Source organism: Anser anser, assembly GCF_964211835.1.
Source record: "Anser anser genome assembly, chromosome: 3".
NCBI classification, from domain to species: Eukaryota; Metazoa; Chordata; class Aves; order Anseriformes; family Anatidae; genus Anser; species Anser anser.
The window spans coordinates 31,340,876-31,359,170 of NC_139722.1; the positions used below are offsets into that span (position 1 = coordinate 31,340,876).

Genomic DNA, 18,295 nt, shown 5'->3' on the forward strand with positions numbered 1-18,295 from the left:
ATTTAAAAAAATTATAGGAAGTAGATCTGCTCAGTGCTCTTTGCTGATTACATTGAAACTCATTTCATATTTCTTGTTGCTATAATGGAAATTGGATAGCTTCCTTGAAGTCATTTTGAAAAAAAAAATTGTTCCAAGGTGACTCATAAATTAAGGGGGAGCAGTGTTCTAAGCACAAAGCTGTTATGTGAAGGCTTTATGATTATATTGTACATTAATCAGATACAAAATTTATACCCCCATGCCTCAGAAACAGTCTGTGATTCTGTGTCTGCAGGGTCAGCCTTGCACTGAGTTAAGAAGGAAGGCTCAGACATATTCAAAATACCCCAAACTCCTGCAACTGGTTAGGGGTGAGAGGAAGACAGAAGTGACTCTGAAGGGTTTTGAAAAGCTCAGCCCAGGCACACAGAGGAAACAGCAGAGAGCTGATTCTTACAATACAGAAAGCATAAGGCTGCCTGCTATATTTAGTCTCACTTCTCTCCCCTCCCTTCCTTTCCCCTCCACATCCAGGGCCTATGTTAGAATTTGAGTTGTAAAGTTGTCATTCACTTAACATAAATTGTTTGCTTTCTTATGGCATCCTAACTTAACCAGATAAATAGATTTTCACACAAAACTGTAGCTAAATACATTTATAATTGCTTAAGTAGTACTGCTGATTCACCTCTCTGATTCTAACTGATTCAGCATCTATATAAAAGAATACGATTAATAATTACAGTTTGCATTTTCTTCCTCACACTTGAATACAACAGTACCCTGGAAGATGTAATTACAACTAACCTGCTTTTATTAGAAATAAATGCTTTGTCTTGACACCTGGCTCACTTGTATAGAATAATACAGGATGAAAATAATATTGAATGTTATATTTGTTTAATGTTTGCATTTTCAGGGTTTGCCAGGGCTGGAGGGTCCCCAGGGTCCACCTGGCAAAGAAGGTCAAAGGGTGAGTAAACTTTGTGAACAACTGGTGTGTGTGCTCACTGACCTTGATGTGTGACTTCTTTCTAAGCACTAATAAAAAATTGAAAGGTAGCAGCTGAGTATGAAGCATGCTGACAACAAAATGAGCTTTGACATTTGAGGTTTCTCTTCAGTTGAAGGAGATTTAACAATTTAAACCATCTAAAATGTTTTAATGACTGGCAGCACAGATGTAGATATTGTCTTTTGTTCAATATGCTTCTGTTTTAATTTGAAATGGAAGAATACTAAAACTGCTCAGGAGATTTAGTTTTCTTGCAGAAATAGACCATACCTTACTGCATCTAGGATATATGAATGTAAGATCATTATCTACAATGTTATCAGAATCCAGAGCTAATGACCCGAGTTTTTTTGTAGATGCCATTATGCAAGTGTCAGAGCCTAGCGTATATATACAAAGAATACACTATCTACACTAAGAAAAAAACAACAACAGTGGAGATTATTCCCAAGGCATGAAATAAACATTTGGTTATTGAGAATTTTATTATAATGAAATAATTGGCTGATTTCCTTGTGTATATTATGCTTTCACTTTCCCTGACCTCCTGTCTTTGGTACTTAAGTGGAGCAGAGAATGAATATTTGTGAACCTGATATCTCAAGAAATAACTTGAAAGTTTATATCCTATTTTTCTCCTTGGGAGGACATTCATACTCAAACATTTCTATATTTTTATGAATGAAATTGCACCCAGTTCATGGTTTTAAAACTGGATCTCTCAATAATTCATGGTTACTTTAGGTATCATAATGTTGAGTATCTCAGTTAAGTTATCTAAAGTGGAAGGATTTAGTATTATTGACATTAGTCAACCACAATGAATTATTAAAGGCCAGTTTAATAATTCTAGTAGTGACTACTTCCCTGGTATAACATAAGACCAGTTCTTGAACAAAAGCTTTGAGGCCTACAGGCCATTACTCAATGCTTTTTATTGCTGTTTTCTTTAAGTTAAAAAACTGTTAATGAATTTCACATAAGTTAAACATGAAAATTTGAAAACTGAGATTATTTAAATTTCAAAGGAAGGCTAGAGAATCCTTTCAGAAAAAAAAAAAAAGACAATGTAGTAAGGGAGAATCAGAAGTTATGTGGTGAATATAAACATGGGATTATAGTCTTGTTATTAAGGATTTTATAATTACTATGACTTTTACTGTTATGCAGTTAGATACCCAGGATACTGAAAGGCTCCAGATACTCAGTTATAGTACACTTTTGTGTGTTTTTATGTGAAGCATTCAGTCTGCAGACATTCAAAGTTTCTTAGTTCTCCTTTAGGGACAATTATAAATATGACTATTTTAGAAGCATCACTCTTTGAATTTCTTAATTTTTGAGGCAGAGATTCAGAATTAATGCATTGTATTATCTATAATTTTGGATAAATTCATTTGGAGATGCCCTTTTTATTTTGCAGTGGAAATTAGGGGATTCATAAATTTATCATGGCCATTTCCTATCCACACATAAAAACTGAACTGCTGTCTCACTCCAATATATTTAAAAACAGGAGTGCTGATTGTTTTATAATCTCAGCCATGCACACAGTTGCCCTGGGCCAGACAATGGGAACAGCAGACTTCAGACTCACAGCATCTGTCTTTATCTTTCTGCCAGTGAGATGTTCACAACAATACTCATTCTGCTGGCCACCCCCACCCAAGCTTTAATAACATAGTTTGCAGTCTTAATTCAACTCCCATGTGCACTTGCATTTCCAATACATTTAATTACACAATAACATACTGTTTGTAACAAGATCTCTGCTCTGTTTAATGACAAACAGGACAGCACATATCTAATGGCTATTAAATATTCCTTTTTATTTAATTATAGATGTCATGTTCCTTTGTTCTACTTCCAGCAGATCATCCAAATCTTTCACATTATATGAAATTATTGGTTTTGTCATGGGCTGTATTTGGAGCATGAAAGCATAATATTGAGCATTAAACTAACTGATGATTTTTCTTCAACATATTGCTCAGATGTAAAGGTGCTATTATGCCCATTTTGCAGACTTGAGCTGTAACATATTAGGGGAAAAGAAGCACCCAAAACTTCTGAAAAAATCTGTTTAATTTTGGGTGCCAAACCTTGAGAACCTGACATTTTTACTCTTTCCATTTGCATTGTATGTGTCATATTTCAAAATTTTAATTCCCACTGCAGCAGCATTTTTTAGTGTTCAGCTCTTTTGAAAATTAGGCTGATATTAATAGCAAATTGAGAATTGTTAAGTGTGTAAGTTAGAGACCTCTGAATACACTAAAAACAAGATCTAAGGAGCAGAGGAAAATTAACAGTGTTAATGATGTTATGTCAAAAACTCAAAAAACCTTTTAAAAGACTCATGACAAAGCTAGTGCTTTAGATAAGTGACAATACAAAATGAGTTAGAAGGGGAAGAATAAAAGCCATGCCAGTGGGTTTTTCTCCTGTTTGAACTGGCCTGAGCCATGCATTTTTTTTTCAGAGTGTTTTTAAGTGGGATTTTTTTTATCATTCAAGATCACAGAGGTTATTATTAGAACTACTAACAAATATGAATGATGGGACACTCCCCAAAGTGGACACCAGTCACCTTATTTTGACTACAGGGGCGACCTAGGGCAAATGTACCCCTCTGCCGTATTAAAAGGAGTAAATCTGGGTAGTAGCATTTCTTTCATCTCATAATCTATATTGAAAATTACATAGTAATATATATATATATTAGAAATTAAATCTTTATATATAATTATACATATGCATATTTATGTATAACTATAATAAATATAAATTGTAGATTTTAGTTCAAAGTTGTGCCAACCTTTAAATGCTTATTGACACATATATTGACATATATGTGGAATTTGCTTAAAAGCATAAATTTACATCACTGAATCAGATGATGGCTGTAGGTTATTTATTTCAAGAGCAAGGGGAAATCAATGCATTATTTCAAATAAAGCAGTAAACACTTTTGTCCAATTAATGCATTGTAGGCACAGTTACATTGTGTTGAGTCAATATTTGGTTATTAAAATAATATATATTTCATTTTCTCTGGCCTGGTCATCTGTTGTGTTTCTGTTACATGATCTCGCTGGGATATGATCTTTCTCCCAAGTCAATGAGCAGTTCTTAGCAGGTTCTTAGGCTTGTAAATGATGGTATGCAAATAACTCAGCCATGGAACTTGATGATAGAAGTGTGTACAACAAACACATCGGTAGTTTAGTATATTAGTTATGTTTACGAGAGTAAATTCATCAATTCCCACTTACTGGGACCTTTTTTACTCTCATCTTCTTTGTTATGCCTTCTCATTGTGCCCTTTTCCCTTTGGTCACCAAAGCCAGTAGACTCATGGTCCTTCATGCTTCACTTTCTTTCTAAGATCTCTCAAATTTGCTTTCCCTCTCCCAATCAACAGCTCATATGTATGGACCTTGCTTCTCACTTCAACTGTGAGCTGAATTATGTGATAGAGTATGTATATGTTTAAAGTATAATTAATGCTTTTCCATCCAGGAAATAAAAAATAAAAATCATGGAATACCATAATAACATGGTAGTGAGCATAATAGAAAGAAACAATGCATTGGTGCAGAATGCATTTCCACCTGCGTTTCCTCCTGCATTTCCACCAGTGGCAGAAACATTTATCCCAATTTACTATTTTTTTTTTTCCCTTTGGGAAAGTTGCTCGAGGAAGATCTCATACTTTCATATAAAGCATTTTCATTGGTACGGTGTAAAAGATCCTGGCAAGTAATCTTTTCCAAAATAAATCATTCTTATCTTCATTATATTGGCCATCTTCACTGGAATTGCTATCGTTATTTTTCTGGAAAGATAAAAAATAGTGAATTGATGCTATCTAAATATCAATACAAAAGAAAAAATATTACACATTAAGACAGATGTTTTCAGATACAAGCAAAAAGTTATCAGCTTAAAGTGTGGGTTTCTTCATCACTAGTAATTCAAATATAGGTATTTATTTCTAGGTAGTGTTGCTCTAGAAACCAAACTGCAAAGTAAAAAGGGAAGATGTTAAGCATTACTAATTTTGTAGATGTTAGAATATTAATCTTTGCAATAAAATGTAGTGCATAGCTGCATTTATATTTGGGGTGTGTAATTTAAGCCTAGCTAATACACTTTCCTCAGAAAGGACCTGGTTAGATCATAGAGTAGACACCAAACCAAAGAAGAAAAAGGTGAAGTTCCTACTTTATTGAGAGAAATATTGAAATATTTTATTTTTAATGTCTTATTCTGAAAACTCAAGCTCATTCTCATTCACTGAATTCCCCAAATCTATGTTTCCATCCCTCTTTAACACTCAGGGTTCTCTCCTTTCAAATTTGATCAGTTGTAAAAGTTTTTAGTCTTGTGTTTGTTTTTTTTTCTCCTCAAAACAAGTAATATATTGCTATGTCTATCTGTTGTGTACTTTCTGGAGTTTTCATGCCTTCTAGAATTTACTGTCAAAAATACTTGCACATTTTTCTTGCATGTATTAAGTTATTACTTACTTAGTAATTCTCATCTTAGTAATTACTGTAAGTTAACCCCAAGTTCTTAGTACAGTAAATACAAGTTTCTCTTTAAAAGCAGTATTCCATAATTTCCATTGTGTGTGATTATGGATCAGAATAACAGTTAAATAATATAGAAGATCCTGTCCTGTTCTGAACTGAGAAGTACATTGCATTTTACTGTTTTCTTTAAATTAGCTTTTTCCAAATTGAGAGGCATTCATTTCAAACCTTTGCTGTTCTTACAAAAAGACCAGTGTTTCTTCTCGCTCTACCACTAGTGACTTTGTATAATTATAAGTGGTTCATGTTAGATGTGAGGCCTTGCTAGGAGCATTTGGTTTTAGTTCTGGTCACTGGGAGAAATGGACCAGTAGGGACAGTTCCCTCCTCCTCATTCCTTTATGAGACAAATAACTTTTCAGTTTCCATTTTGTTGGCTTCAGGCACTCAGAGCAGTATATTACTGCTGCAGCAACTTGATATTATTACACCACTGCTCAAAATTACATGAGGAGCGCCTGAAGGTAATCAGATGTTACTCAGAAAAGTCCCTGGCCTGATATTACTGACCAAGAAAAAAAACAGAAAGTATGAGTAATACCCTAGCATTGCATGGAATGGAAACCATGGTAGACAGCTACACTATCTTCCTGGCTTCCTGCATTATGCAGTACTTCATTATTTCTCTCGGTAATCCTGAATAATCCTGCACTTCAGGTAAGTCTGTCCTTAACAGAAATACGGTTTCCGCCTGAAAGACATGAACAGCAGAGGCTTCACAAGTTTCCTTGATTGCTGCAGTGTTTCTTGTCAATCCCACATTTCAAAATGTGCTTTTTTATTTACACTTGAGCATGTAGGTTGACCTTTCAAAACCTACTTTTTTCTCATGTCTGCCTTACGTTGAAGAGACATTTGAAGTATTTTTTCTCTGTCATCAAGTCACCATTCCATTTTTTTTTGAGAAAACTAAGGTCCTTCAGCTCCCCATGTAAGAAGTTTTCTTTGGTCTTCAAATAATTTTATCATATTGCTGTACTTAAAGTTTCCACATTTATAAATACATACTAGGTGTGGAGTCATTCATAGTTTGCGTCACTATGTTAAGTATAATGAAATGTATATTTGCAGAATATAATTATAGAAGTTTTGGAAATGAATGTTTAACTTTAGTTGGATATCTTTGTAGCAGAAATTTTCCCTGAAACTGATGCATTTAAAAAAAAAAATCTGAAAGTGATATAATTTTATTTATATAATATTTTAGTGAATTCCAAAAAAATTATCTTAATACAAAACATCAATGCAACTTTGTTAAACAAATATATTATAAAATTTTAAATACGTTATAGCATACCTTGAAATCTAGAAAATGTTAACTTTTCCTTCTTATATGTAAGAGTCAGGCCCAGAATGTACCTAGCAGGCACAGCAGTTTGTGAAGTAGTTTCCGTGCTCTGCTTCTTTTTGGTATCTTCCTGAACTCCTGTGTGATTTTGTTTGGATTTGGGAACTTCTGGCAAGTGGCCAGCAAACGTCCCCTGTCCAGCATACACATTCTTAAATATGATGGTCACAGGGCACAGGACCCAGGTACCACTGCAGTAGCTCTCAGACTCTTGGACCCAGACAGCTTCAGAAGGAAGATGCAGCTCTGCAAGTCTCGGGCTGGAGGCAGCGACAGGGTCCTCCTGCTGAAGCTGGGGCCTGCTGCAGGAGATGTCCAGTTGTTGAGGAATTCAAGTCCAAGTTGCTCAAGATCAAGTGGAAGAGTTGTGGGATGATGTCAGCAGACTGCACAGCATCAGAGAGAGTGAGAAGGAGATTGACTGGATCTTCTCGGAGACCCTTCTCTTAACAGAGAAGGGGAATTGGTGACAAAGGACAAAGAAAATTCAGGTACCCAATGCCTGCTTTGCCTCAGTCTTTACCAGTAAAACCAGCCTTCAGAAATCTCAGGCCCCTGAGACCAGAGGGAGTGTCTAGAGTGAGGAAGACTTCCCCAGCCTGGTACTCCTCCACCGAGGGAACACTTAAACAAACTGGATGTAAATAAGTTCATAGGGCCTGATGGGTTGCACCCACCTGTGCTGACAGACCTGGCTAATGTCATTGCAAGGTGACTCTTCGTTGTCTTTGAATGGTTGTGTCAACTGGGAGAGGTTCCTGAAGACTGGAAGAGAGCACATATCACTTCAAGAAGGGTAAGAGAAAGAGCCAGAGAACTACAGGCTGATCAGCCTGCATGATGTGATGGAAAAAAAATTCTCCTGGAAACCATTTCCAAACGCATGAAGGATAAGAAGGTAATTGGGAGTTACCTGCATGGATTTATGAAGGGGAAATTGTGCTTATTGCTTATTACCTTATTGCCTTCTACAGTGAGGAGATTGGGTTGATGGATGGGAAGAGAACAATGAATGTTGTTGATACCAAGTAAGCTTTTGATGCCCTCTTCCATAGTATCATTATAAGTGATAAAGGACGGGTTAGATAAGGAGGACATTGAGGTTAATTGAAAACCGGCTGAATAACCGGGTGAAGAGGGTTGTGATCAGCGAAACAAAGTCTAGTCAAAGACAAGTCACTAATGGGCTCAGTACTGGAGCCAATCATGTCCAATGTCTTCATTAATGACCTGGACAGTGGGGTAGAGTGTACCCTCAGCAAGTTGGCAGAGAACTGTATGAAGAAGAATTGCATGAATTTCAACAAGACCTGCATCTGCAGAGGAATAACCCCTGGCATCAGTACACACTGGAGGCAGGCAGTCTGGAAAGCAGCTGTGCTGAGAAGGGCCTTGGGGTACTGCTGGACAAACAGACCATGAACCAGCAATGCACCTACATGGCAAAACGGTCCAGAAGTATCCTGGATTGCATTAGAAGATGACTAGCACATCAAGGGAGATGTCATTCCCCTCAGCGCTGGTAAAGTCACATCAAGAAAGATAAGGGCTTTCTGGAGTGTGTCTAGCCCAGGGCCACAAAGAGGATTAATGAGTCTGGAGCATCTCTCACATAAAGAGAGGTGAGAGAGTTGGGACTCTTCAGCCTGGAGAAGAGAAGGCTCGTGGGGATCTTACCAATGTATATAAATACCTGAATGTGTTTAAATAGCTGATGAGGCACTGAGGAAGAGAGAAGCTAGACTTTTTCAGTAGTACCCACAGGTGGGACAAGAAGTAGTGGGCACAAATTAAAAGACAGGAAATTCTGTCTGAAAACAAGAAAACACTTTTTTTTTTTACTGTGATTGTTGTCAAATATTGGAATAGGTTGTGCGGAGAGGTTGTGTAGTTGCCATCCTTGGAGATACTCAGAACTCAAGCAGACACTGTTGTGGACATCCTGCTGTAGGTGGCCCTGCTTGAGCAAAGGGATAGGACTAGATGATCTCAAGAGTTTCCTTCCAACTCAAACTATTCTGTGATTTTTATTTAACTTGTTCTAGCTTACTCTCAGCATAGCTGCCAGCAACTTCATTTTTATGGATTAACAAGATATCTGGAAATGTTTTGTGTATATATTTAAACAGACCAATTCTCCACCGTGGTGGTTTCCCTGATTCCAATGATGAATTCAGTTCAAACAATTACAAGTCTTTCCATGTTACCACAGCCATATTATTGACTCTGTTCCTTACAAAGTTGCAGGTGTCTTGAAGTAAATATTTTTGAACCAACTTCCTTATTTCCAACTTGTGTGTTTATAACACCAAATACTTCACTTAGGAGTAGGTTGTTTTAGCATTATCTCATTGATAAATGAAATCCCTCAAAAAAACAAGAGTCATTTGAGCTGTAATATCCGGTGTTTCAGAACAGATCTCATTAAAATGGTCTGTTTGGAGGGACCTTGTGAAATCACAATATCTACCTATTAAATAACCAATTTACTGTCTGAGATGACAAATTTTTCTAATCAAGGATGAATAAAATTATTATGACACAGAGGAAGATCTTCCTAAAGAATTGGGTGGGGATTTATTATATTTTCTTAACTCAATTACTTAAAGTGACATACAAATATCAAAATGAATTTAAATTCAGGTTGCATTTATCTGGTTTATAGAACTTAAACATTTCTTTGACATAATTTGTTTTCTAGTTCAGTGAGTAAATGTTGTATTCAACCAATTGTAAAACAAGCTTTACAGAGTAATGATAATAACTGCATAGTAGGTTAGGCTCCTGGCACAGCACAAACAATATTTTTCACAGCTACAGCTCTGGAGTTTTGGAATCTCTTTTAATCTTCTCATTCCTTCCTGACTTTGATGTAAGTTGTTTTTATGTAAAGCTCTAGTCTGATTTTCTCTTTAAGTTGGAGTGCTGTAAAGTCCTTCACTTGGGTATTGAACAGTCTAAAAATGGTTAATGTAGAAGAGGGAGATAATTTGGTTTTTCAAACAGTGTTTCTAAATTAAAAGCAAAGTAAAGAGCCGCTAAGATAGGGTACAGATTTAAATATATATATTTTTTTCCCACTTTGGTGTTTAAAACTGGTATTAAAAAAAAAAAAAAAAAAAGTTGTACTTTAGAATACTGAAGAAACAATCAGCAATTAGAAAATACTTTTATCATTTTTTAATTTCTTTATTTTCCATAGAAGCCCATAGTTTCCATAGTTGTATTTTCTATAAAATACAACTTCTAATCACAAACCAGAAATTATTTCAAGATCTCATTTAGAATTTTTAAACTACTTTCCAAATACTTTATCACTTTATGTCTCTTAGCAAAAGGCGTAGCCACTTGAGAGAATAGGAGATTGCTTCTTATAATTCAAAATTAAGGTGTTCATTATAAAAAATCTAAATGTAGTTGATAAATACCTTTAGAATTGATTTTAAATTAAAAATGCACTCCTGTGGATACACTTGAAAAAATGTGATTGACTCCATGTAGAGGTTTGTTAGAAATAGAAACATTGAAGAATTTAGGTTGTAGTGTTTTACTTCTTGGTGTTGTTATGCCTGTTTAAGAACTTTTTTGAAGACATTTGAAGAGTGCTATATAGTCTGGCTAGGTGATCTCTTTTAGCATTTTATAAATACAAAAGAAAAGTAAATAGGCTTTATTGGAAATCATGCCTAAAATTAGAAAGCCAAGGTTGAGTGAAGGAATACTTCTGCATTAGCAGGGAGTTCCCAAGTGAATTCTCTTCCAAAACAGGGGATTAGGATCTTTTGTGTTATGGGCCATGCTTCTGTGAAAGGCTTTAATGACATATGAGGTGTAGATTTTCACTTGTTTTCTGCACACTGCTTAATTTCTGGCCTTATTTCCTGAGAGTTTATTCAGGTTTAACATTTAATATAGAGGTGAATTTGTTATATACCAGCTACCATCATATATCCTCAAGGCCACGGTTAATAGGAGTGAAGAAATTGTACATTCAAGTCCTAATATTATATTACCAAAGTAGACAAGGTTTCATTGAGTACAAGGTGGATTTTCAATGTAGGAAACAGAATATCCAAACTGTAAGATTTCTAGGGATTAACAAAAAAAGTTTTGCAGCTGTGACACTACCACAGTTACTGACAAAATCCCTACTAGCAGCACTTGTGTGGCGTTAGGTGGTTAAATGTCAAAGCCGTCTTTAAATATTACCAAAATGTTGGTTAAATACCCAATGGAAAACAATGATTGTATTTGGGCTGTGGATTTGTTGTAGACTTATAATTTTCACATCATGATTGTGGAGAAGAGTCCCCTGTCCCACAGCCATGCGGTGGCTGCGTGCTGTTGTGTTGTGGCAGTTTCTTCTCTCTCCAGTTGGAGGAAGCGAGCAGGTTCAATCTTTCTGGTTTTCTGGACATCTGTAAGGGTTAGGTGTATCAGCTTTGAGGAATGAGGCAAAGGAAAGCCCCGTTTATGTATTCCCAGGTAGCTCAGACTCAGGGCTAATTCAGCCTGCCTGGTTGTTGGGCTGCTTTGAGGGAACATAGGGCACATGGAGAAGCAATCTCAAAATTACTCAGAGTCTGCTTGTATGGCTACATTTAGGTGCCCAAGGAGCCATCGAGATGTCCATACACTGGGCACTGAGATGGGTGTCCTTGCTTTCCTCTTGCTTCCTGCTCTGGGTGTATCTGTCCCAGTTTCAGGCTGCTTTTAAGGCTTACGCAAGGGGATCTCAGTTTAGCCTGGCAAACGAGTTACATAAGCCTCATTAATCTTGTCCAATAACTGCAGTAGTTAGGGCTTTAAATCCAGCTTCCTACTTTCTCTAGAACTAGTTCCTGTTTTGAAATGTGATGATGTGTTTCGGAGACTGCTAATTAGCTGTTTCCCTTGAAAATTCCCACAGGCTTATTTTAAGAACTTTTGCCTTCATTCTCGAGTGTGGGTTCTTTAAATTATCGATTCCATTTTGCAAATCATGTCAGTGTTCCTACATAACTCTGCTCGATTTTATCCTAAAATAATCTGCAGTCTATTTTAGGCACTGGGATTAGTGGTCTTACTCTTCTATAATTAGGGATACAGGAATAGATGGATGTAACACGAGAGGGCAGGGAGTTACAATATACATTTAGAGTTCTGCCATTGTGTATTGGGACTGCAGCAGTGCCCAGAGGCTGCAGTCAGAGCACAAATGTACGCAAGGATGCACAGAGCTCTGCTTCTCAAGAGCTTTCAATCTAACGTGAGGCAAAACTTGTCAAGTCATTTTGATTAACTGAAAGGGCGAAGAAAGAGAGGAATGAAGAGATCAGTTGACTGTTCTTCAGCTAGGCACTCAGCTGGGGGTTGCTGAAGCATATAATTTCTTGTTTATTTTATTTGTAATATTTTGTTCTTTTTGCCCCTGACCAAGCAGTTGTTTGAATGGTTTTTGTGTGTATCGTAGCTGGAGTTTGTCCTCAGGAAAAGAGGAAACTAGCCTGCTGTCCAAATTAGTTCAGGGCAAGCATTACAGAAGTGAAGGGGACGGGCTGAAATATCAGTTATATTTCAATAACTTCTTATCCCACTGATTGCCAGCAAAAATAGATGCAGCACAAAGGAAATAGCAAACAACTATTTTGCTTTTATTTTCCTTAGATATTATTCTAAGTAATCTTAGACAGCTGTTGACATGATTTATCCTTTCTTTATTTCATTATTCTTTTTTAAGTTAGTGTAGGTGGTATTGCTTTTTTGATTTAAAGGAATTGCGTGATGCCTGGAACATTTATTTATATTTTGAGTTGTTTTATAACCTCGGTATTTGCTCAGTAAACTCAACGAAACAAAGGTAATGAATTTCACTTTAAATTTATTGTTTTTAGGTAATGTTTGTACAGAGAATGACACTATGCAGCTGGTCAATGCTTTTTTTTAATGTTGTAATCTCTGCACATCTGCTTGCAAAGGGGCAAGGGAACAGTTTGTTGGGCCTCTTGTGCCAGCTGTCTGCCCCATACACAGCCGTACAGCGATGAGTACGGCTCTCACCGGGCTGCCAGCGCCCGCTTCTGACCAGGAGACTGGAGCCATAGCTCTGCTGAGCCCACTCTGTGAGCCCAAGAGGACACCGAGGTATTTTCACTTCTTTCTTGGCAGAAGGAAGGCTCAGAATCAAAACGTAAATATTTAGTCACAGGCTGACTCATGGTCTGCTCAAGGCAAGACCATAATGGGCTTATCAACAAAAAATCTTCTAATTGTTTTAATTATGTTATCCTAAACAAAAAGATAAACTTTTTTCTCCTTTTTCTATACTTAATATTTTACTTTTTTCCATACTGATGCTGGGAAACCATGGAGAAGCAGGAGTGCTTGCCAGCAGGCAGAGCTCTGTCTGTATCCCTAAAATTTAAATCTCTGTATCCGAAAAGCATTGCTACATTAGCGGCCTTAGATATATTTCTTTCTTAAAGTTTAGAATGGTGTTTGTAGGAAAAAGGAAGAGGACTCCTGTTTCTCTAGAAAAAGCTGATGCATCATTTCAGAAATACCTTTTTTACCTATTTATTTTTGGTACAGTTGTAGTGATCGCTGCATTGGCTGTAATGGTTCTTAAGACTAAGAAACAGGCTAATATCCACAGAACAGCTCAATCAGAAATGTTCATGCTATTGAAAGTGTGTTTACACTTATGAACCGGTAAAGAAAATAGTTCTTCTGCCTTTTACGCTGGCCATAAAAGTAGAAGAAAAACAAAAAATGCATGATGTGATTAAAAAATAAATAAATCTAGAAACATCTAACTTGAATTCTTAGAATTTTTGCCCCTCTCTGAAAGGGAAAAATCTCAGTATTTTTATTTTGTATTTAATTTTTGGTATTTTCATTTACTTTTGATCCTCTAAAAATACAGATTTGTGACTGTTCTAAATGTTTTATGTGCACATGGCACAGATTGTAATGCTGGGATAAAAAGTAGGGCAAGTGTTTATTCTGTTTCGGTAGGTAAGTGTTCTGGTAATTAATAAATAACATTGAATAATAACTGCCCCCCCCCCCTTTTTTTTATAACATATTTTTCAGAAACCTTTTCAAGTCTCGACCTGGCAATATGTCATAAATCACATTTTAGCTCATCTTGTAAATAAAAGCGAAATTGCCTTTCAAACATGTTCCGTGTTTTCCTGTGTAATTAACACCTCATTCACAGTTGTGTCTGCCAGTCAAAGCCCTGCCTTCTTTCCCGTGACACTTCCTTGATACTTTGTTTAGACTGCTGTGATTTTAAGTGTCATGCTCAGGATGCTTTAAATAAGTCCAAACAGGAAAAGGAAGGTGCTTCAAGAAGTCAACAGTATAGATCATTATAACTCAGAGGAACTATTTTAAAAGTATGAAGCAATTTATATTTGTTTATTACTCACATCTTTATCTCAATCTGGTTTTCATGCTTTCTCGGAAAGTTTACTGTTTTTCAGGAAAGCTGGGAAATATTAATTTCCATCTGCCTTTCTGAGCTAGAAATCAGTCCAAAAGTCACACATCTCAACATTGGGATGTAAAATCTAAATAGGAATTTGGCATGAGGGGTGAAGGCCCAGAGATGCATACTCTGATATTTCACAAGCTTTTATTTCAGTGGCAGTGCTAGCTAGCAACAGGCTCTCTTTTTTGTGTGTGTGTGTAAATACCTTTCCCAGTGTTGTGGCCTCTTATGCCAGGCTAGCTACATGGTTACTCAGTGAACGAAATCCAGAACTGACCAACATTAAAAATTAATCTACTTTTTGGGGGGGTATCCGTAATCGAGATGAGTTGCTTGCTCTTCATAACATGGCTGCACGGGTGATGTTACCAGCACACAGAGGACATGTCACGGGGTGGGTGGTGAGGGACAGGATAGCTTTGAAGCCGGTATAGGCACCTGGCGCCATATTTTGATTCTGAAAATTCACCCTGAGCTGCCCCAGTTGCAGCTCTGCACGTGCGAGTACTGGCAGGATTAAACAGCTCAGCACATAGCATACGTCTCATCCAGTTAAGACCCAGGAATTCGGCACTCCAAATATGCTGAGTTTTTTTTTCACGCTGCCCTTAAAACACACTGACTGACTCATAAAGCCTTGGTGGCAGCGTACATGTTGTATGTCACAGCCCGGTGGGTAAAACATATCCCCACAGCCCTTGTTTTGTCCTTTCTTCAGCTTGAAAGGCTTCAAATCCCCCTGTCCTGCTCCTCAGGAGCACCCCTGACATCTAGGCAGTGGGTTACCCTGGTGAGGAAGGGATTTTCCACCCCTACTGCCATCCATCATCGTGTTTACCCTCAGTATAGTTTGAGATTAAAGAGAGGCAGAGCATGAGAGTGGTTTCCTACACATCAGGAGTTTCACCTGTGAAGACTGAGGCTGTGATTTCCCTCTCTGTTCCTGAGATTATACTTCTGTAGCTTGTGTGATGTCATTTAATTAGATACAGAAGTAGGGTTAGATACAGGAATTATAACTTGAAGAAATATCCCCATGTGTTAACTGTGAGCTGTCAGCAAGCATTTTCATTTTTTTAAAAATTTCATAAGCCACGTTTTCACCAGGACATCCCCCTAATGCTTTTTGTTAATTTACATTTGCCATATGCAAGGGAATAAAATAGTCCTTATGGATATAATACTGTTTTTTTGTTTGTTTGTGTTTTTTTTTTTTTTTGACATCAGATCTAGATATTAGTTGTTCTCAGCTGTTGTTTCTAAAAAATGTGCATTGGATTTCAGCTTGGCAATAAAGATTTAAATTACTGTAAATTTTTATGTTGATCTTCCTTTAAAAAAAAATAAAATGTTTGTGTGAAAACAGCAGTTGTTCAACTGAGTGCTGTGCTTAAAAAAATTGCAATATTTGTATGCACATGTTTTTAGACTGAGTGGAAAGGCTCCTGTTAGCTTAAGCATACTTATGGACCTTTAAGTTTTAATGCAAATGATATTGCATGTGCACTAGAAGGTGAATTGTTTTCGCAAATATATCTCTGAATGTTTTCTGCTTGTTCTCACATCCCAGAGAAGTATATGGGTGTTTGTTAATTGGATTGTACTGCACATTTGTACTTAATGTACAAGTCAGGGTGACTACTGCTGCATCACAGTTCAGCATCACAAACTCTGGTATATTCAGAGAAAATACAATTTTACACATCATCAGTGTGCTCTGTTTATAGCACTATCGATGTGCATTCACATATGAGACATAGCTTTAAAATGTGACAGTAAATGTTAAATTGATGCAAATATACTGTTTGTCATAATTATTAAAAACAATCCTAAAAGTACCATACATAGGTAGTGCAGTGAAGTATTCGCTTTGGTTAGTTTTTGAATGTCTTCCTACTAAATAAGACAATAAATCTTTCTTTTGAACAGAATCCTTATTACAGGATCAGTCATTGGCAATAACATTTATTAACATCTGCTGCTCTTTTTTGTTTCTAGGGAAGACGAGGCAAGCCAGGCCTTCCTGGAAAACCAGGACCACCGGGACCTCCTGTGAGTAATAGCAAGGGGAATGGGAAATTTCCACCCCTATCCTAGAACACAGAACTTTGATAACATTTTTATACCGTCTTACCTGATCATAGTTATAGTTGAAAACAGATGATCACTGTTTTCTCTGCTGTATCAAACAGCTGCTATACCCAGCCTTTTGATACAACAAAGAGAAAGGGACTGTGTCCACAAATATGGGAGACTACACGGAACAGTGCAGCAGCAAAAGAGCAAGATGCAAACCACAGTGGGGGAAACAGAAATTATCTGGCATTTCAAAGAAAGACCGGCCATGTATACTAAATGTGAATACTGTGCATTCATTCACTTTACAAAATGCGTAATGCTCTGTAGAAGGGATAATTTCTGTCTCAGAGGGGGTAATTTGAAAGATGAAGGACTGTGTGAAGCATGTGCCAACTCTCTGAATGGTGGGGAGGATTATACCCAGCACTGGAATGAGCACTCAGCTGTGGTTCAGATGAGTTTACAGAAGAATTAAAAGATTAATACATGACTCTATGAAAGGATTTGTAGTATGAAACACTAAAGGTTTTAGCTCAGATCTAAGAGGTTTGGGATTTATTTTTTAAGAGATACATGATTTCAAATTTGAAATCAAGCATGAATCTGGTCTATTTTAGCCTATAATGAATGCAGTCATCTTCTGGTAGAGGAAGACATGATCGCATTTGTAACATTTCCTATATATTGTATTTGTAAAAATGCTATCATGCACAAATATAAAACAGACATTAATTTGCGGAATAAGTAAACTGCTGCTGCTTCACATTCATAGTATCAAGCAAGGATTTCACAATTCCTTTTTCTGCTTACCTGAAATAGATAAAGGTCAGCAGTTTACATCTCAAAATATTTGATTCATCTACTTAAAGCTCACAGCAAGAGAAAACTTCTAGGTTTATTTCTAGAGAAGAGAATGATGTTGCATTAAATAGAATGAATACATTGAAATAGATGTCATTTACACTTATCTAAAACCAAAACCACATAAATGTTACAAATCACATTTATTTCCCTTTTGCTTTGCAAGAAGTGTTCAGAAAGAAATTGATAATGGTGTTCATTTATCCTGCATAAAGCTAAGTAGTTAAATATCCCTCTATCTCCCTCTCCTCCCCTACATATAGTCACACTGAAGCCTTGTTTGTTTGAGTCTTTTGTACCTTTTGGATTACTAATGCTAAAATGATATTGCAGACTGGGGGTATCCCAACAGAGGAAGGGCATGATGCAGAATCCTTCTTAATACAAATGCCAAAAAATACCTTTAAAAGAAAAAAATAGAAAATAAAAACACAGCAGAGACCTGATCTGCCTAACTTTTTGTGAACCAATGAAAAGTTGTTTCTCCATTACAGATTTCTGCTATCATAGATTTGCTGGCAGGTCAGACTTGGGAAGATGTATGATCTTTGACAGACATACCAGAAACCTTCAGTGGAAGCTAAATTGCATTTTTATTATTGAAGCCTATTTCAGATTTCCCTACAGCAATGCAAAGCTCAGCTTTGTCAGCACAGAAGCATCCATATGAAGAGCTCTGTGTGGGGACCGTACCCCAGAAAAGCATTCTTCAAGCAGTCATGGCCTAAATATTGGCTAAAGGTATTTGTTTCTGGTATAGTTGTCTTGATGCAGTGCTTACTTTGGATACAGCTACAATAGCATCTTGAATTCTTTTTCCAGTACTGACAAAATAGTATAGAAAAAGCATACTGTATAAGCAGTAATGCTTACTAATGTGTAGTACCTTCATAATCAAAGTGCTAAAGCTGGTACATACTGGCAAGTTTTTAACA

At 36.7% G+C, this 18,295-nt stretch overlaps 1 protein-coding gene across 18 annotated transcripts in view; it reads left to right on the forward strand.

The window, feature by feature from the left end:
• COL19A1 (collagen type XIX alpha 1 chain) overlaps positions 1–18,295 on the forward strand; it is a 202,734-nt gene that overhangs the window by 114,808 nt on the left and 69,631 nt on the right. For all 18 annotated transcript variants that reach the window (XM_083832480.1, XM_083832466.1, XM_083832479.1 and 15 more), the window contains 2 exons: positions 902–955; positions 16,419–16,472. In XM_083832480.1, the coding sequence (XP_083688606.1) occupies positions 902–955; positions 16,419–16,472 (108 nt within the window). The remainder of the gene's footprint in view (positions 1–901; positions 956–16,418; positions 16,473–18,295) is intronic.